General features: G+C 40.3%; 1 protein-coding gene and 1 long non-coding RNA gene across 35 annotated transcripts in view; one reads left to right on the forward strand and one right to left on the reverse strand.

Annotated features, from left to right (window-relative positions):
- Positions 1–3,355, reverse strand: part of LURAP1L (leucine rich adaptor protein 1 like) — a 54,330-nt gene extending 50,975 nt beyond the window's left edge. The window contains exon 1 of the mRNA XM_086414336.1: positions 2,359–3,355. Within this exon, the coding sequence (XP_086270462.1) occupies positions 2,359–2,664 (306 nt within the window). The 5' untranslated portion in view covers positions 2,665–3,355. The remainder of the gene's footprint in view (positions 1–2,358) is intronic.
- Positions 1–21,120, forward strand: part of LOC147366889 (uncharacterized) — a 1,020,561-nt gene that overhangs the window by 190,576 nt on the left and 808,865 nt on the right. Inside the window, exon 3 of one of the 34 annotated variants that reach the window (XR_015169143.1) lies at positions 3,951–4,425. The exons of the other annotated variants lie outside the window; for them this stretch is intronic. This is a non-coding gene — a long non-coding RNA (uncharacterized LOC147366889). Of the gene's footprint in view, positions 1–3,950; positions 4,426–21,120 lie in introns of those variants that run through there. 34 annotated transcript variants of the gene reach the window in all.

Genomic DNA, 21,120 nt, shown 5'->3' on the forward strand with positions numbered 1-21,120 from the left:
TTAAAAGATGCTTTCTCCTTGGAAGGAAAGTTATGACCAACCTAGATAGCATATTCAAAAGCAGAGACATTACTTTGCCAACAAAGGTTCGTTTAGTCAAGGCTATGGTTTTTCCTGTGCTCATGTATGGATGTGAGAGTTGGACTGTGAAGAAGTCTGAGCGTCAAAGAATTGATGCTTTTGAACTGTGGTGTTGGAGAAGACTCTTGAGAGTCCCTTGGACTGCAAGGAGATCCAACCAGTCCATTCTGAAGGAGATCAGCCCTGGGATTTCTTTGGAAAGAATGATGCTAAAGCTGAAACTCCAGTACTTTGGCCACCTCATGGGAAGAGTTGATTCATTGGAAAAGACCCTGATGCTGGGAGGGATTGGGGGCAGGAAGAGAAGGGGACGACAGAGGATGAGATGGCTGGATGGCATCACTGACTCAATGGATGTGAGTCTGAGTGAACTCCGGGAGTTGGTGATGGACAGGGAGGCTTGGCATGCTGCGATTCATGGGGTCGCAGAGAGTCTAACACGACTGAGCGACTGATGTGATCTGATCTGATGACATTTTCATAGAGAAAAATAAATAAGGCTAGAAAATACCTTTCATTGAAAAATAACAATTTTCTAAAAATCTTACAAAATTCTTCAGTACACTTGGCTTGATATACTATTAATATAAATAATTAATGGTGAGTGCAAGAGATTTGAGAGCCCTAAATGGCAACCCACTCCAGTCTTCTTGCCTGGAGAATCCCAGGGATGGGGGAGCCCGGTGGGCTGCCGTCTACAGGGTCTGCACAGTCAGACGCAACTAAAGTGACTTAGCAGCAGCAGGAGCAGCAAATAGGCTCCTTGAACTTTTATGTTGTGTATTTTGAGCACCTGGTTAGTTACCAGATATAGTAAATGTGCTTACTGAATAATTATTGAGTAATATGTATAACCTGTGGTGTGTGTATATATTTAGTGAAACATAGTAAGAGTGAATAGAGTAATGATATCTTTGCATTACATATATATACATGCATACATAGAACTATGTATGTATGAATCTCTACATGTTTGCTTTCCACATCTGGTGCATTCTAGTTGGGAAGAAAATGGATACTTGAGGCATAAAAAGTAAAGTTCTTAAGTAGACCAGTTTAAGAGATCTTAAAAGCGGTTTTTGGAGCCCTTGTGTTGATAGTGTGGTAAAAATTCTGAACGTAGGACATGATCTCTGAAGAATGGCTTTTTGTACAAATATGTTTGCCAAGATTACTTTATGCTTTGGAATTTATTCCCTCCCAGAGTTCCAACTGCAAAAAGAGAGGAGCTAGGGTAACACTACGGGTTACTTCTTTTTCATGCAAAGCCCCTATAGATAGGATGTATGTAGAAGTGGCTGAGGCTTCTGTTGTTACTTTCCTCCTTTCCAAGCTGGTGGGAAATGCGGTTTTGTTGTGTGGTCATCTTAAAAGGATTTGGGAAGGAATCATTTCCTCCAACCAGTTCATTGTAAAAAATAAACCAAGGTCCAGAAAGGTTAAGTAATTTGCCCGAGTTCAGGCAAGTAAATAAAGTGTCTCTCTCTAAGTACATCCGGAATAACAAGTATTCTAGGACCCCTGTTAGCCCCATTGTCCTATTCTTAGGCTAACGTTTGCAAACAGCACAGAAAACAATTGCAGATTGAGGACTGGGGGCGGGGGGAAGGGTAGGAAGTGGTTATTAGCAAATCCCTGGTCCTGGGGATCACCTGCTCTTTCGGATCAACCGTGAAACAAGCTATTCATAAGGACATCGAGGACGACTGAGCCATTGTTTTCAGAACCAGCAGTGGAGAATCAGCTCCACGGTGGCTTTGGGGGGGGTTGCACCAAAGGGCGGGAGCAGTAGTGGTGTAAAAGAAGTGAGCCAGGAAGAAGGGCTGCAGGGACCCCGCCGCGCCACCTTTCGGCAAACCAGGAAGTGTTTTTGCAATAAGCGCAATGGACCGACCCACGTTTCGAAACGAAAGTGTGAACGGCAGACAGCAGGCCCCAGTTGGGTGCAGTAACTGCAGACCCTCGGGTGGGTTTATGCCTGGGAGGCTGTGGACCGGCAGCTGAATGGTCAGAGCCGGTAGCAGCGAGTTGGCTTCAGAAAGTACACAGAGCAGGGCAGGCTTTCCCGTCTTAGCGAACTGCGACTGAGCAAAGTCTCCGGTAAACAAGCTTCCTGCAGCTACATCCATATGCGCGCCCGCTGCGCGCCCCTCTCACCAGTGTTTCCCATGCACCCAGCCCTCTGCTCGGCCGCCCCAGTTGCCCTCTCTCCCCTGCCCCACCTCCCGGGTCTTGCTTCCCAGGTTCCCACTCCCACAGCCGGCGCACCACACTCACCATCTCTTGCCTGAGGAGGTGAATCTTGGTTTCCAGCCTCTCCAGGGTGCTACTGGAGTGGCTGGGTCGTGGGGAGCCAGAGGTTGGGGAGGATGAAGAAGAGGACGACAAGGAGAGAGGGAAACTGCAGCAGCTGCTGCTGCTGCTGCAACCGCTGCCGCTGCCCCCGCTCCCCCCTCCGGGGTCTCTGTCCCTCTCCGGGGGAACCGGCTCCTCCCCACGGAGCGAGCGCACTAGGCTCTCGGGCACTTTGCGTCCCAGCTTCAGCTCGATGTCTCTGAGGTCGGGCAGCGGGCCGTCTTCCATGACTTTTCAAGAACGATGAAAATGGTAATAAAATACTACGGATGAGAGTCAGCAGCGGCCTCCAAGGCTGCCTGGAGATCGACACACCCCTCCCAAGCCCGGGTGTCTATCCTCCGTGGTTCAAACGCACTGTCCACTCCATAGCCGCCTGCGCGCAGTTTAAGTCCTGAAATCCACACAGGACGCGGCGGGTCGCAGCCGCAGTTCCCGGGGCGCTGTGACTCGTCCAGCACTTATAAGATTATAAAGCCCTCTTCATCCTCTTCCTTTTTGGCCACCCCACTGCAAAGTTGAGTTAATTGATATTGCAGAGAGGGGGAAATTCCGAGTGCTAGAGACCAAAAGACAAGAGAGGGAAATGTCTGTTTCAGCTCAATGGGGGAAAAATTCACGTTATAAAACTGTCCATTCACATCCCAGCGCCATTCACCGACTGCCCATCTGGTACCATGCGACACAAAATAATGATGTGGCCACACTCCAGGGTTGTTTCATTTCCCAGCCATATGTCTTCAAGCTTTTGGTATATCCTGGATTATCAGAAATAATTTCTGATCCATGAGAGAGGAGGTCTGACGTGTGCACAGACACATTAAAAAAAAAAAAAAAAAGTTTGCTTAACAGGAGTTTAACGGCTTTCTCAATGCTGCAGAAATCCCCGTCTTCCCATTTAGGCTGTTAGATCCAAGTCATTGTGTTCCCCCAAGCCTCAGAAACTTTAAACTCTGCTGGCAGGTGGACCAAACCAGGGCCAACCCTTGTACCGTAAAGCATAGGCAAGAAGAGCAACAGAAAATTTCCCACCCCTGCTGCTCCCTGTAGTTTCAACGTCCTGTTTTAGTTGAAAGCACTTTGATTAGACTTAAAGGTTCAGTTTTTCAAAATTGCCGGGTAACTACAACTTCTAGAACTGGTAACAAATACTAGAGGCAGAAAAATGTCTTTAACTGTAGTATTCCCCCTCCCTCATCTTCCTATATGGCAAAAATTTTGCTTCAGAGAAGCCTTTCCTAATAATTTTGTACTAATGTAAGGTGTAATAATTCCACCAAAAGTTCATTGAGAGTGTGCCACCAAAGTTAATTGTCTTATCAAACGTTACGCTATGGTAGCACAAGCAGATGTGAAAAATTAAATAGCCAGAATAACCTATATGATTACTGAGTGGTAGATTTTAAAAGGGGAAAGTTGCTGATATACTTTTACCTTAATTATGGAGGAAAAATATTGAATCTAACTAGTAAAAAGTTGTCTTTGGTAATTTATCTTTTTTTTTTTTCCCCCAGCTATTTAAAAGAAACCCAAAGCATGCCATCTATGGATCTGAGACACTTCTACCAAATAAGTTATTATGAACTCTGTGGATTATAGTCTTGATTTAACATTGAATTTGTATTAAGAATCTTCAAGCAGAGGGTACTGTTTTTCAGTCTACTAAACTAATATTTGGGATTCCATTAGGATTTTTCAAAATAGGGACCCCTCTCTTTCTGGGATAAATAAGTACTTGTGTTCTCGGTCTTTCCCAGAGACATCGCTCAGGTTTTACACTTATGAGAACATGGGCAGGTACATCTCAGAGTATGTTTTTAAGCAGAGCCATATCCAAGAAGCCTAAGGATAGAAAATAGGCCTTCTGAGTAAAATATTTCATATCGGGGAGGAAGTTGCTAAAGTTCTCTTGTCAGCATGTCAGAAATTATAGGTTATTTCTTCTCTTAAAAAGAAAAAAAAAAAAAAGCTGTAAATTAAGTGACCCAATCAAAGGGGAAGAAAACTAAATCTCAACTCACTGATAAAACTTCATGCTTTGTCCTAAATTTGGAAAACCACAAGTTCATTGGGTAGGAATTATAATGAAGAGGTTTTTTACTTAAAAAAAATTTTTTTTTTGTCATAAAGCCCTTACAAAGTTCAGCATAGGGCTGGTTGTGAAAAGGAGCATATAAACACAGTATCTAACTTGAACTTGGTCCATAAAAATAGTTTATTTTAAAATTATCATCGATGTAACTGTATAAAAGAGGAACACCTCTTTGCTGTGAGTCACAGACAGTAAAATGTGTGTTTGGTACTGAAGGTAATTAAAAAATAGAAAATGGTTTTTTTCTGTTTTAGATTTCTGCAGAGAAAGCATCTCCAAAAGTAAAAATATGATCTATATGTAAATTAATACTTTGTGCCAGTGCAATATAAAACAAACATAAACTTTTTAGGAAAAGTTTAATTATGTTACACCTTTAAAATTTCTCAACTTAATGCCTAATGACATTTTAGTTTAAAATAGAGATGTTTTGAATGCCAAAATGATCATTTTCAAAACATGTTAGAATCACAGTAGTCTTAGTAGGCTACTAATAGATTGTATGAACCCTGTCACTACTGTTTTATTTGGTTTGATCTGAGGACATTCCTTACCCAAAATGTTCAAAAATAAGGGTCTTTTTTACTTTTGGGTCTTGAGAATATTTTGTTTTCAAGATTTTTCTATGATGAAAAAACATGTGTGAGAGCTTTAACTAATTGTTGTTAGCCCTATATCACACACTGATTTGGGGGATTAGTTGACAAGAACTGCAGTACTGGGTCTAGGATGCCGGCTGAGGAGGAAGTAGGGTCATCAACAAGAAGAGGGCACATGGTGAGTAAAGCGGAAAAAAAATGGGAAGGAAAAACTCTTCAGAGCAATTTTCTTTTTTTTCTGTATTTCACTAAGCCCTCAGTCTTAGCAGTGCTGACTTCCTACTCCTGCTTGTCTCATCCATCTCCAACCACCTCTTATTTCCATAATTGATTGCATCTTCCAGCAACAACCTAAATTCAGGATGTTTCCCCAAGGCCTAATATATTGAAGAGTAAAATCCTAAAAGTTAAAGTTAGGGTTACTGTATTATTTGTAATATAATTTTCTGGACCCAGACTACTTTATTATATACATCCTTTATCTGACTGCATTATATATGAACTGTATTTGCCTTTTGTCCGTTTAAATGCCTAAGGAATCTAGGACTTCCCTGGTGGTTCAGATGGTAAAGAATCCACCTGCAATGCAGGAGACCTGAGTTTGATCCCTGGGTAGGGAAGATCCCCTGGAGAAGGGAATGGCAAAACACTTGGTATTCTGGCCTGAAGAATTTCATGGACAGAGGAGTCTGGTAGGCTACCGTCCATGGAGTTGCAAAGAGTCAGACACGACTGAGCGACTAGCTAGGAGTCTAAGAATGGTCATTAAACTATGGGGAACTTTAAGAGACTGGGTTTCTTCCCCAGTTGGATTCTGTTCACAGAGAAAGAAAGAGAGCCTCTTATTTATTATCATTTTAAAAAATCCAGTATCTAATGAAGTGGGAACATTGTTGAACTCAGATGACAAATTTTAAAAGAATGCCTCAGTCACAAAAACAGAGTGATGTGATCTAAGCTTCACACATTCCACCCTTAGAACACTTCCTTGTATGAGACAGTGTTTAGAGCAAAAGTACACTCTCTAAGACTGTGTATGTTGTGAGTAATGTCACTCTTTAATCTGCTGCTGGCCTTGTGGTGAAAGGGAAAAAAAATTTAAAAAGTCCTTCTACCTTCTCTCTGTCACTGATTGGAAGTTTTCAGCTTTCCCAGCTCTGCTGGCACAGAGTTCAAGGATTAGGACAAAGTCTCTAACCTGAGATTCCACTCCCCACAGTTCAAAGGAATATCAAGCAGTCAACAGCCTCAGGTTACCTTTAATAATTTTAGGAAATATCTGTTATATTTAATGGGTGTGGGGTTCTTTAAATCTTTGTTTTAAATGTGTAGAGGTGTTGTTCCTCTTTGCTGTTGTTGTTGTTCAGCTGATTATGTGTTTAACAAGGAAGTTGTCATAGCAAAACTGAAGACTGTTGATCTTATAGTGGAATTACATATCTGCTAAAGCTGCAAAGATTTTTCCCTGCCTGTTTATTGTCATTCAATTTGTGTATAATTTTGTAGCTGAGTTGGATCTGTTTAACTAAGTAAAATCATCTGGTTTGTTACCAACTTGAACAACTTATACATGTGTATGCTCTATATATCCATCTAATATATTTCTGAAATATCTCTTCCCAAGAAGCACAGATCCTTTAAATAGTACTCTGATTGGAATCTAATTAATATTTATAACCAGAGCTAAACACTATCCTGAGAGGTTCACTAGACAATACTAAAAGTAGGTCACCAGCATTTAAGTCTGTCTTATCCCCTCTTCATAATCCCTGTCAAATCTCTCTGCCTTCATTGTTTGTAATAAGAGTCTTTTATTTCCTTTTACTTGATGTCCTAAACCCTGAATTTCTACCGCTCTTTTCTTCTGTAGCCATCCCAGTTTGAATGGACTTAAAGGTTGTTTCAGTGGAGTGCCGCTAAATGTTTACAATTAGCTGTTTGAAAATATAGAAATACCTGACTTGTAGCTTTTGACAGTTTTCATGGCGTAAATATTTCCACCACAGCTGATTTCAAGCTTCCAGTGTGAGTTGGAAAAAAATGGGCCGTAGTACATTTTTTTCCCTACTGTTTCCACCGAACAGATAAATTGACATAAATAGCGTCAAGAGCACGGATTGTAGTAAAGTGTAGTCAAATAATTAGGAAGTGATGAGTTTTGATATTCATTACCTTTGTCTTAGTATAATTCACCTAATTTTAAGCTTATACAATGTAATTTTAAAAATTATGGCTGTGTTTAGCAATTGGCTTACAAAATTCCAATCGGTTGCTATAAACTGGTATGGGCTGGCTCCAGTATACCTGTGTCTCATAAAATCTTGGGGGATGATCATGCATTATAGTTAAGAGATAAAAACTAAAACAAGAGAAAGCAGTGAAGCTTTAAATCTAAGGGCTTGGAAAAGTGGTAATGGGGAAGTGAGTCCTGAAGTTGGAGCCAAAAGTTTAGAGGACTCATAAAACTCTGTTGGTTTCCTGAAGCTGCTTAACAACACAGATGGAACAAAATTGTCTTACAGTTCTGAGAATAAGAAGTCCAAAATCAAGGCTGACAGAGCTATAATGCCTCTGGAGAGTTTGGGAAATGATCCTTCCTCGCCTCTTTCAGCTTCTGGTAGCCCTGCACATTCCTTGGATAGCATAACTCCAATCTCTGCCTCAGTCATCACGTGGCTATCTTCCTTCTGTGTCTGTATCTCAATTTCTGTCTGCTTGTAGGAGGTCAGTCATTTGGGGTCAAAGACCCATCCTACTCAAGTATATCTTCACTTAGCAAATTAAAACGGTAACAACTGTATCCCCAAATAAAGTCACATTCTGAGGGATGATTCTTCCAACTCGCAGAGATACTGAAAGACAGGGGAGCCTGGTGTGCTGCAGTCCATGGGGTTACAAAGAGTTGAACATGACTACGTGACTAAACAATAGCAACGGGGGTGTGATAGGGCTAGTATTTCAACATAGCTTTTCCAGCAACACAGTTCAACCCATAACACTGTGAAATAATGTCTGGTCTTACAGATTTGCTTCAGGCATGAGGCTGTGAATCATATGAAAGAACTGGAAGTTTATTTTTATTTGGTAGTTTTTTATATTTGGTAGTGATGTATAGAGGTCACCTTAAAGGTGGAAAGCCACAGAAAGGAAATAGTTAAAGGACTCTTTCCCTTCTATTAATAATCACTTATGAGTTAGATAATAACAGCTATTAGCTTTTATAGACTAGGAAACTTTGATCACTGAAACATCCTGATCTTGAAATGGCATAGTCTTTGACATAATTCATACAATCCACTTTTGATATCTTTCATCCAATACCTTGACAATTTCTGAAATTGAATTTGAGGTGGACTCTAATAGTGTATGCTGCTGCTGCTAAGTCACTTCAGTCGTGTCCGACTCTGTGCAACCCCACAGATGGCAGCCCACCAGGCTCCCCCGTCCCTTGGATTCTCCAGGCAAGAACACTGGAGTGGGTTGCCATTGCCTTATAACACTAAAACATAAAGAGGGCACTAGTGGTAAAGAACCCACTTGCCAATGCATGAGACTTAAGATACGTGGGTTAGATCCCTGGGTCAGGAAGATCTCCTGGAGAATGAATTGGCAACCCATCCAGGACTCTTGCCTGAAGAATCCCAAGGATAGAAGAGTCTGGTAGGCTACATTTCTTCGAGTTGCAAAGGGTTAGACACAACTAAGCAACTTAGCACCAGCAAAACATAAAAGGACTAAATAAATATCATCTTTCTATGTCCTAGCTTAGAAGAAAACTTATAAATTTGATTTGAAAATGATTTGATAAATTTTATTTGAAATATTGGTTTTATAGAACACGGAAGCTAAGCTTATCGAACTAGAACCTCAATCACGGTAGAAAAAAGCAATGGTGAATGCTCACAGAGAGGAGAATGTCCAGAAAGTTTACAGAGAGCTATGCTTTTACACAAAGATTTCGACCTGTAGATGTGGCTTATGCCATAGAATTTGAAACTGGATGCACGGCTTCAGGGTCAATGCCCATTTCTGGCAATGTCCTGTGAATATCTCAATTCCTATCTGTATTTTAGGCTTCTCAGATCAGATCAGATCAGATCAGTCGCTCAGTCGTGTCCGACTCTTTGCGACCCCATGAATCGCAGCACGCCAGGCCTCCCTGTCCATCACCAACTCCCGGAGTTCACTCAGACTCACGTCCATCGAGTCAGTGATGCCATCCAGCCATCTCATCCTCTGTCATCCCCTTCTCCTCCTGCCCCCGATCCTTCCCAGCACCAGAGTCTTTTCCAATGAGTCAACTCTTCGCATGAGGTGGCCAAAGTACTGGAGTTTCAGCTTTAGCATCATTCCTTCCAAAGAAATCCCAGGGCTGATCTCCTTCAGAATGGATTGTTTGGATCTCCTTGCAGTCCAAGGGACTCTCAAGAGTCTTCTCCAACACCACAGTTCAAAAGCATCAATTCTTCGGTGCTCAGCCTTCTTCACAGTCCAACTCTCACGTCCATACATGACCACAGGAAAAACCATAGCCTTGACTAGACGGACCTTTGTTGGCAAAGTAATGTCTCTGCTTTTGAATATGCTATCTAGGTTGGTCATAACTTTCCTTCCAAGGAGTAAGCGTCTTTTAATTTCATGGCTGCAGTCACCATCTATAGTGATTTTGGAGCCCAGAAAAATAAAGTCGGACACTGTTTCCACTGTTTCCCCATCTATTTCTCATGAAGTGGTGGGACCGGATGCCATGATCTTTGTTTTCTGAATGTTGAGCTTTAAACCAACTTTTTCACTCTCCACTTTCACTTTCATCAAGAGGTTTTTGAATTCCTCTTCACTTTCTGCCATAAGGGTGGTGTCATCTGCATATCTGAGGTTATTGATATTTCTCCCAGCAATCTTGATTCCAGCTTGTGCTTCTTCCAGTCCAGTGTTTCTCATGATGTACTCTGCATATAAGTTAAATAAACAGGGTGACAATATACAGCCTTGACGAACTCTTTTTTCTATTTGGAACCAGTCAGTTGTTCCATGTCCAGTTCTAACTGTTGCTTCCTGACCTGCATATAGGTTTCTTAACAGGCAGGTCAGGTGGTCTGGTATTCTCATCTCTTTCAGAATTTCCCACAGGTTATTGTGATCCACAGAGTCAAAGGCTTTGGCATAGTCAATAAAGCAGAAATAGATGCTTTTCTGGAACTCTCTTGCTTTTTCCATGATCCAGCGGATGTTGGCAATTTGATCTCTGGTTCCTCTGCCTTTTCTAAAACTAGCTTGAACATCAGGAAGTTCACGGTTCACATATTGCTGAAGCCTGGCTTGGAGAATTTTGAGCATGACTTTAGTAGCGTGTGAGATGAGTGCAAGTGTTCGGTAGTTTGAGCATTCTTTGGCATTGCCTTTATTTAGGATTGGAATGAAAATTGACCTTTTCCAGTCCTGTGGCCACTGCTGAGTTTTCCAAATTTGTTGGCATATTGAGTGCAGCACTTTAGTTTCTCCTTATTCTTAGGGTTATAAGTACAGATGGAAAAGCAAAAATGCCTTTCAAAAGCATGGGAGGAAGAGAAGGAGGAAAACAAGTTCTTTGCAATTTTTAATTTCAAAAAGATCATAAAGATTCTATATAAAGACACACATAGTGTTAGTTAGTATTATTTGGGAGTGAAAACTCAAGAACTTCTCATAGTAGAGTTATAGATCTTAGTCTTAGGACTTAAGAGCATTACTCAACAGTTGAAATGAAAACCTTGCTGCATGGAGAGTCAGAGAGAAAGAGAATGTGATTTTCTTTCAGAAGTCTGTATGATTCAATGAGAATACTTATGTGACCATAATAAGACATATTGAGCATATACGTCTTTATAAAAGATAAATACTGTAATTACATCTTCAAATATTAAGACTGAAAGTTACTGGTTATAACACCCCGTTAACAAATCAAGCAAGAACCTTTTTGGAGTTTTAAAAAGCACTTTTAAATCAGAGCAGCACAAATCACAGTGACAAAGTGGAGAATGTATCTGTTCTATATGTCTGCATCTACAGCAGAAACTAACACAACATTGTAAAGCAATTATATCCCAACAAAAAAGTGATTAACAATAATTTAAAAATAAAGAGGAAACTCTGAAGCAGAACTGGGTAAAGGAATAAGTGTTATATGTTAGACATTATTTTGTGAGATTCTTTACATGTTTTGTATCGTTTAATCCTCAAAACAACCCAGAGAAGCAAATGTTATTAACCCTGATCTCGTAAGATTCATTTGAGGCTCCAAGAGGTGAAACCACTGACCTAATATTCTAAGAGCATAAGTGGGAAAGCTGGGATTTGCCCTCAGCTCTACTGACTCCCAGGGCTTCCCTGGTGGCTCAGCTGGTAAGGAATCTGCCTGCAATGTGGGAGACCTGAGTTTGATCCCTGGGTTGGCAGAATCCCCTGGAGAAGGAAACAGCTACCCACTCTGTCCTGTAGAACTCCATGGACTGTTCCATGGAGTCACAGAGCCAGACAGGACTGAGCAACTTTCACTTTCATCAGTTCAGTTCAGTCCCTCAGTCGAGTTCGACTCTTTGTGACCCCATGAATCACAGCACACCAGGCCTCCCTGTAAATCACCAACTCCCGGAGTTCACTCAGACTCACGCCCATGGAGTCGGTGATGCCATCCAGCCATCTCATCCTCTGTCGTCCCCTTCTCATCCTGCCCCCAACCCCTCCCAGCATCAGAATCTTTTCCAATGAGTCAACTCTTCGCATGAGGTGGCCAAAGTACTGGAGTTTCAGCTTTAGCATCATTCCTTCCAAAGAAATCCCAGGGCTGATCTCCTTCCGAATGGACTGGTTGGATCTCCTTGCAGTCCCAGGGACTCAAGTCTTCTCCAACACCACAGTTCAAAAGCATCAATTCTTCGGCGTTCAGCTTTCTTCACAGTCCAACTCTCACATCCATACATGACCACTGGAAAAACCATAGCCTTGACTAGATGGACCTTTGTTGGCAAAGTCATGTCTCTGCTTTTTAATATGCTGTCTAGGTTGGTCATAACTTTCCTTCAGAGGAGTAAGCATCTCTTAATTTCATGGCTGCAATCACCATCTGTATTTGACTTTGGAGCCCCAAAAAATAAAGTTTGACACTGTTTCCCCATCTATTTCCCATGAAGTGATGGGACCAGATGCCATGATCTTCATTTTCTGAATGTTGAGCTTTAAGCAACTTATTCACTCTCCTCTTTCACTTTCATCAAGAGGCTTTTTAGTTCCTCTTCTCTTTCTGCCATAAGGGTGGTGTCATCTGCATATATGAGGTTATTGATATTTCTTATGGCAATCTTGATTCCAGCTTGTGCTTCTTCCAGTCCAGCATTTCTGACTCCCAAACTCCTATTGCTTCCATGTTTTATATTTTGAAGATAGGCATTAGCCCTCTTTCAGTATGGGTTCCACTGCTACACATATATTTTTAAGAAACCAACATTGAATTAGTGCTTCCTATGTTCTTAGAAAAACTCATATTCCAAATGAGATAGAGTTAAAAAGTAAAACAGATTAGAAAAAATAAAAGTGCATTCATGGGAGATTCATTTACAGTGCATCATTAGGGAGCATTAGGGTGTTCTGGAATGCTGTTCCCATTCTCTACCTTTGATTTCAAATGAATTATTACTCCCTCCTCTAGCATGGAGCTGGAGTTTGAGGCTGAATCTGGCACTTCATGGAGTGCCAGATTTGAATAGATGTGGGAATTAATTATTTGGTTCACAAAGTGATGGCCTATAAGAAATGATAGACATGGGCAAGCAGAGAGGTCATAAAAACGTGCTGTCTGAAAGCTTGTGCAATAGTCAGTGCTGGGCAGAAAGGTTTACGACCTTTTGTCCAGGGAGTCTGCTCTTTTCCAGTGTGATGTGACAACCGCTTAGGGCAATGCAAATTCACAGGGGTTAGAAAAAGCCCAAGGCCCCCAGCCATTCCAGAAGATGAAAGGCAACTGAGGTGGCCTGGCTCAATCTGTTCTTTTTGCACTCATTTTATACCCAACCCACGTGGTGTAGCTGGTTTTGCAGTAGCTGATCCTGCTTTCCATAAGCTTTGGCTTATTGCCTGAGGTTATACTTTGGTACTTCAAACAGGCCCTGGTTTGATTTAAGAACATTGCTCAATTCTATGTAAATTTCAGTATGCTGTACCAGAAACACTTCAAATTTGAATTGAGTTTGCATCAGTGCTGGTCCTTAGGAGTCAGTGGAAATGATGTGATCCTAAATATCTGAGGTACTATAGGCCAAGATGTGGTCTCAGAAGAGAGAAGGAGGGAAAGAAAGAAGGGGGAAAAAAAGGATGGGTAGTGGAAATTGGGGGAGAGGAATAGCGTTTCTGACAGGTGCACACTTCGCAATTCCACGCAGACAGTGAAGATCGCTCTTGTAACAGCAACCAGTTTCATCTGACAGCTGTGGAGAAATGGGGAGCAGAAACACCTTTCATTCTCATCCTCTCAGTTTTGGTTTTGTGCTACAAATGATTTAAGGAGATAATAGGATTCTGAAAAGACAAATTTTGAGTAGGATTATTGCCTGATATAACCTGGAATGCCATAGTTAAAAGCAGACTACGTGTGACATAAAATAATGGGTGCTCTATATTTTTAGTAAACGATCTAGCAAAGTTATCTTCCCACAGCACTATCACTGAACTTTATTATTTTCTCTTTCACATTCCCATTCAAATATGTTAACTAGAAAGGAATTCATCTATGAATGTTCAGGAACCCTTTAGCCTGGTTTGTTTGTGCCATGTTGGGTAGCAAATAACTTGGTAGGGGTACTTGAGAGGTGGGATAATATTATGGGAAGGGTCCAAAGCCATAAATGGAGTATAGGGACTTGGTTTGAAGTCCTATGTCTGGAGGAGAGATAGATGAGTATCTGGGTACATGTATCTGGATATACAGGAGGAAAAGAGAGTTGAGAGGAGATGGGTCATCAGATACAAGTGCCGATGCTACAGTTTCCCTGTGGTCATCCATGAATGTACATGCCTTACATGTTAAAGTCTCTTGGCCATCAAATCTGTAATTCTGTTTATATGAATGATTTCTTAACTTACAAGAAAACTGCATGTTTTATCTTAGTAAACTTGTATCACTTATTCATCTTCATTTCCTTAGCATAATATGAGCATTGTAAATTGAATTATTTTTGGTTCTTGTGTGAGAACTGGAGTGATCCATAATATATAGTTATACCATAGAGTTTATTCATTTCTTCAACATGCTGTCAACTCCAGACAGACTCCTAGGCATTTGGGTCAGAGATTCACTGAAAAAGAATGGCTTAGTTGACATATAACCTGGCATTACATCATTCTGAATTGTGTATGAATAGGGATTATAAAAAAACATTTGCTAGTTGGCCAGAATGTAGCCTCCCTTTTATAGAAGTTAAGTTTCCTGGTGTAATGTAATATCTTCGCTTTGTATTATGGTACCTTTCCTAATTATATGTGTACTTCGTTTAAAAGAGTGTAGAAGAGCCAAACCATATTTGACTAAGAAGGCTTCAGTGCACATTATTTGAACAAGCATGTTTATGTAGCTATGGAAGTATGAAAAAGAACAGAAAATAATTAGATGAAATTATATTCTTCTTTTAATCAATTCCCACTTGTACAACACTAAGGATTTTTCCTCCCTTGTGTTTCTGCTCTCCAACTAAGCTTTCCTTTGCCATTAAATTTTTTTTTACAGTTTCGTTCATAATTTTATTGTGTTCTACTTCTATTTCAATGACAAAGGAATGATATTTGGAAATGTCAACTATGACTCCTTCTGAAATCCAAAAGAGAGGGGATATATGTATATGTATGGATGATTCACCTTACTATACAGTAGAAACTAACATTATAAAGCAAATACACTTCAGTGAAATTAATTTGTTAAAATATGTAAATAAATAAGACTCCCTCCCTTGTCCCCTTTCCCCACAGCTCTTTTCAGTTCTTCCCTGTCACTTTTTCTCCATTCTTCCTCATTTTTATCTCATTTCTCCTTTCCCTATCCTGGTTGCTAGCACCTCTCTCTCTCCCTCTTGCTCTCCTTTCTTCCATTTTCTCTCTTTAATCCTTAGATTTAAAGACTGAAAACAGTTAGTGGTGTCTCATGCTGATTCAGGCTGATCTAACACTGTTTCCTTTTAATAATGTTCGTTAGTGTTTACTGAGTACTTGCTTATATTTCATCTTATCTTCACAACTCTAGGAGGTGGGTGTTCTTACGGTGCCCATGTTACAATGTGTGGCTTAGTTAACTTCAGCTGTTTTCCTGTGGCCACACAGCTAGGAGCTGTGTTTTATCTCAAGATAAATGCTCTTCTGATTCCAGAGTCCATGCACTTAACTTAATCATTATTGAATGCTTTCCCTTTTCATCAAAGGCCTGTGATCAGGTCCCTTGCTTCTATTTGATGCTATCTCCTTGTAGACTGGTGTAACTCGGCTGTGTACCCCTGTCACTCATAACTACTTTCTCCCTCTTCTACCCTCCCAATGTACCTGTCCTTGTGTTTGCTGAAGCTTGTAGAACAAATCAGTTAAATGAGTTGGGGTGTCTTGTTCTTACTTTATAGTTAGGAAAATAGGGGTAGGTGCTTGGTTGGCAAGGGAAAATTAAGTCTATCCTAGGATATGGGTTTTTTTTTTTTTTTTAGAAAATTACTCCTATGTTCACTGCAGTTTTATCTTCCATCTCTTTGAAAGTAGATATGGGTGAGGAACAACCTCTGTAAGACCCTAGAAAGAGCAGATAAACCACTTCTATGTGAATCAGGCAAAAATGTATACCTCTGCCTTAGATCCTGAATTTATAACTTACATAAGATTTGACAATAACCAAGAAATCGAACTAGCACGATATATTTTATCCTAACAGCATTGTAATTATAACAAGAATTTATGTGCTTTTAAAAATATTTTAGGAAACTTAAATACCCAGAAATGTTAAATGACCTAATGAAAACAATAATTCAACAAGTATCTTCTTCATGCTCTGCACAGAGCCAGAATCTTTGCTTATTTTATCTCAACTATGATGTTCTTTCTACTACTTCATGCTACGTAAAATCAGCATGTCTCAAATTTGTCATATTCTTCAAGCTAGCTATTTCTGTACATCCTTATTTTAATTTGTGCTGTGTTGTACTCAGTCGCTCAGTTGTGTCCAATTCCTTGTGACCCCATAGACTGTAGCCTGCTAGGCTTCTCTGGTCCATGGGGATTCTCCAGACAAGAACACTAGAGTGGGTTGCCATGCTCCTCCACGGGATCTTCCCAACCCAAGGATCAAACCCAGGTCTCCCATATTGCAGGCAGATTCTTTACTGTCTGAGCCACCAGGGAAGCCCATTGTACTACAGTTTGTGAACTCAATCTCTTTTGTCGTTTACAAGTTTGAGAATATTTACTATGCCTTTATCTCTTTTACTCTTATATTCAGTTAATCATCAAACCCTGCTGATATTTTTTAATAAAAAGATTTTCTATTTTGGTGACTCTGCTGTAGTTTCAGGTTCATCACCCCATGATTACATTATCACAATTGGATCTAAATGGATTTGCCACCTTTAATGTTTCCTCTCATCTACTTTGCATGCTGCTGTTTCTAAGTAGTTTTCCTAAAAAGGCTTTTCATCATCTTAAGAACCTGTAATGGCTCCATTGCCTCTGGTCCCGGCCCTAAATTATTCATTCTAACTTTCACAGTATGACCTCTACAACATGAAAAATATCTTACCTATTCAACACAATGCCACATGTCCTCACAAAGAAAATTGCCTGTTCCAGCTGGAATGCCTTCCACATAGTTTCACACACATGTACACACTCACACACTGCCAGTTTAAACCACTTTGCCTTTTCTGATAATGTCCTTCTTGTCTAGGATTTCCTACCTTTTTTCATGAGTCCATTCTTCGGTAAACAGACTTATTTTTCTCTTCTTCCAGTTCTTCTCCCCTTCTTACTTTCCTTCCTTTGTCAAGCATTACCATTTCTATGTCAGGAACCACACTAGGATGAAAATAAAGGACATGTGTGAAAAAGACCTAATCCTTGTGCTTAAGAAACTCAAGATCAAGTGAATCCAATGTGTTTGTAACATAACCTCATTCATACAAGTGTTGTTCCTATGGTGGCTCCATTCTGTGAATTTATACTTCTCACTAGCAATTATCATTGTTTTCATAGTAATCAGGAGAAAGAATCAGGAGTACATCCAGTGTGCAAAACAAAGTATCTGGCTTTGAAGATATAATAAAATATTGCATGTGGTTTTTGATCAAGAGACTTAAGATCTAGTGGAGAAATCAGGTTGTATATTAACAAATTCACAGATATATATAATAATTGACAAAAGTTGATTAAAGTGTGGCTCAAATAAAAGTGATCAAGGAAGGAATCTATGAATCAGAAAATTTGGGAAAGATTTCCCAAAGTAAATGGAGCTTTAGTTGTTTTGGGGGGAAAATATGACTAACAATAGTCACGAGATGGGGGCAACATGTTTCATACCATTTGATTCTATTAATATATTATCTTCTAGTGCATATTGATTCTTTTATGTCTGGAAATTCTTTCTCCCTAACTACCTGATAGGCTTCTCCAGAAGACCATGTGTTTTCATATGTTTATTTTTGTCTCCTAGAGCATCTAGATTCGATGTGGGCAATAAAGGACCATCCGTTGATTGTGTATAAGCTTTAAATTATATAGGCCATAGTTATTCATTGTTTGACAACTCACCCAAGTTGTATAATTTTTATTTTATAACTGTAAAACCCATACATAAAAGGATTAAACAATCTATCCAGTAGTAGAAAAATCCTCAATGTGACCTGGGATCAAAACAGCCACATCTTCCCATTTTCCACTAAAATTCTTAGGAGTTATCTATGAGAGTAGATTATTATTTGCTTTTAAAATGCATCTATCGACCTTCAAAAGTGTTCACTGAATTTTTTTTTTTTTACTTTCTCATATGTACACACATACCTAATGGAGACTGATGACAATAAACACTATTGTTAGTTGTACTATTTGTCCTTATTAAATATTTCTTAGACAAAGACATTCCCAAAACATTATTTCCTGAGCCATGCTCATGAATGCAGTACAAGATATGCTGCTGCTACTGCTAAGTCACTTCAGTCGTGTCGGACTCTGTGCGACCCCATAGATGGAAGCCCACCAGGCTCCCCTGTCTCTGGGATTCTCCAGGCAAGAACACCAGAGTGGGTTGCCATTTCCTTCTCCAATGCATGAAAGGGAAAAGTGAAAGGGAAGTTGCTCAGTAGTGTCCAACTCTTAGCGACCCCATGGACTGCAGCCCACCAGGCTCCTCCGTCCATGGGATTTTCAAGGCAAGAGTACTGGAGTGGGGTGCCTTTGCCTTCTCCGGTACAAGACATAGAACAGTCCAAATTAGGAAGAATCAAATAGTGCTTCAGAGTAACTATTTTAATCTAGGATTTTCTATTTTCAGACTGTGGGTTTGATGCAAATTGATTTACCCCTCTAAATTCAACTTTTATTGTTCATAAAATAAACCTGATAATACTTAAAGCACAGAATTCTTTGGATGGTTAAATTAATTTTATCTAACAATCTTGTTTTAAAAAGATGACTTCTTATTTCATATCAGAATATTTTTCTCCATGGAAGAAAAGATGATAGTGCTTAAAACTCACATGGTCTGAAATTAAGAATTATGTGGTAATTTTAAAAAGGTTGGCCAGTCCAGACGTAGCTACTGTAGTTTCTCCATAGCCTATGAGAGACTGAGAAGATCTCTGGGTTCTCTTTGAGTGTGTCTTCTGAAGTGGTTCAGACTTGAGCACGACTCACGTGTTGTGGCCTTATTTATGTGTGCTTTATGGCTGCACTTTGCTGGAGCAGCTGTGAAGAGATACCCCACGCCCAAGGTAAGAGAAACCCAAGTAAGACAGTAGGTGTTGTAAGAGGGCATCAGAGGGCAAACACACTGAAACCATACTCACAGAAAACTAGTCAATCTAATCATACTAGGACCACAGCCTTGTCTAACTCAACAAAACTAAGCCATGCCCGTGGGGCAACCCAAGATGGGCAGGTCATGGTGGAGAGATTTGACAGAATGTGGTCCACTGGAGAAGGGAATGGCAAACCACTTCAGTATTCTTGCCTTGAGAACCCCATGAACAGTATGAAAAGGCAAAATGATTGGATACTGAAAGAGAAACTCCCCAGGAGAGTAGGTGCCCAATATGCTACTGGAGATTAGCGGAGAAATAACCCCAGAAAGAATGAAGAGATGGAGCCAAAGCAAAAACAATACCCAGCTGTGGATGTGACTGGTGAAAGAAGCAAGGTCCAATGCTGTAAAGAGCAATATTGCATAGGAACCTGGAATGTCAGGTCCATGAATCAAGGCAAATTGGAAGTGGTCAAACAGGAGATGGCAAGAGTGAATGTCAACATTCTAGGAATCAGCGAACTGAAATGGACTGGAATGGGTGAATTTAAATCAGATGACCATTATATCTACTACTGTGGGCAAGAATCCCTCAGAAGAAATGGAGTGGCCATCATGGTCAACAAAAGAGTCCAAAATGCAGTACTTGGATGCAATCTCAAAAACGACAGAATGATCTCTGTTCATTTCCAAGGCAAACCATTCAATATCACAGTAATCCAAGTATATGCTCCAACCAGTAACGCTGAAGAAGCTGAAGTTGAACAGTTCTACGAAGACCTACAAGACCTTTTAGAACTAACACCCAAAAAAGATGTCCTTTTCATTATAGGGGACTGGAATGCAAAAGTAGGAAGTCAAGAAACACCTGGAGTAACAGGCAAATTTGGCCTTGGAATGCGGAATGGAGCAGGGCAAAGACTGATAGAGTTTTGCCAAGAAAATACACTGGTCATAACAAACACCCTCTTCCAACAACACAAGAGAAGACTCTATACATGGACATCATCAGATGGTCAACACTGAAATCAGATTGATTATATTCTTTGCAGCCAAAGATGGAGAAGGTCTATACAGTCAGCAAAAACAAGAGCAGGAGCTGACTGTGGCTCAGATCATGAACTCCTTATTGCCAAACTCAGACTTAAATTGAAGAAAGTAGGGAAAACCACTAGACCATTCAGGTATGACCTAAATCAAATCCCTTATGACTATAGAGTGGAAGTGAGAAATAGATTTAAGGGCCTAGATCTGATAGATAGAGTGCCTGATGAACTATGGAATGAGGTTTGTGACATTGTACAGGAGACAGGGATCAAGACCATCCCCATGGAAAAGAACTGCAAAAACGCAAAATGGCTGTCTGGGGAGGCCTTACAAATAGCTGTGAAAAGAAGAGAAGCGAAAAGCAAAGGAGAAAAGGAAAGATATAAACATCTGAATGCAGAGTTCCATAGAATAGCAAGAAGAGATAAGAAAGCCTTCTTCAGCAATCAATGCAAAGAAATAGAGGAAAACAACAGAATGGGAAAGACTAGGGATCTCTTCAGCAAAATCAGAGATACCAAAGGAACATTTCATGCAAAGACGAGCTTGATAAAGGACAGAAATGGTATGGACCTAACAGAAGCAGAAGATATTAAGAAGAGATGGCAAGAATACACAGAAGAACTGTACAAAAAAGATCTTCACGACCCAGATAATCACAATGGTGTGATCACTGACCTAGAGCCAGACATCCTGGAATGTGAAGTCAAGTGGGCCTTAGAAAGCATCACTATGAACAAAGCTAGTGGAGGTGATGGAATTCCAGTTGAGCTATTTCAAATCCTGAAAGACAATGCTGTGAAAGTGCTGCACTCAATATGCCAGCAAATTTGGAAAACTCAGCAGTGGCCACAGGACTGGAAAAGGTCAGTTTTCATTCCAATCCCCAAGAAAGGCAATGCCAAAGAATGCTCAAATACTGCACAATTGGACTCATC

The sequence above is a fragment of the Bos grunniens genome, chromosome 8 (assembly GCF_055505025.1).
Source record: "Bos grunniens cultivar Pamir isolate PY7600 chromosome 8, Bosgru_T2T1.0, whole genome shotgun sequence".
NCBI classification, from domain to species: Eukaryota; Metazoa; Chordata; class Mammalia; order Artiodactyla; family Bovidae; genus Bos; species Bos grunniens.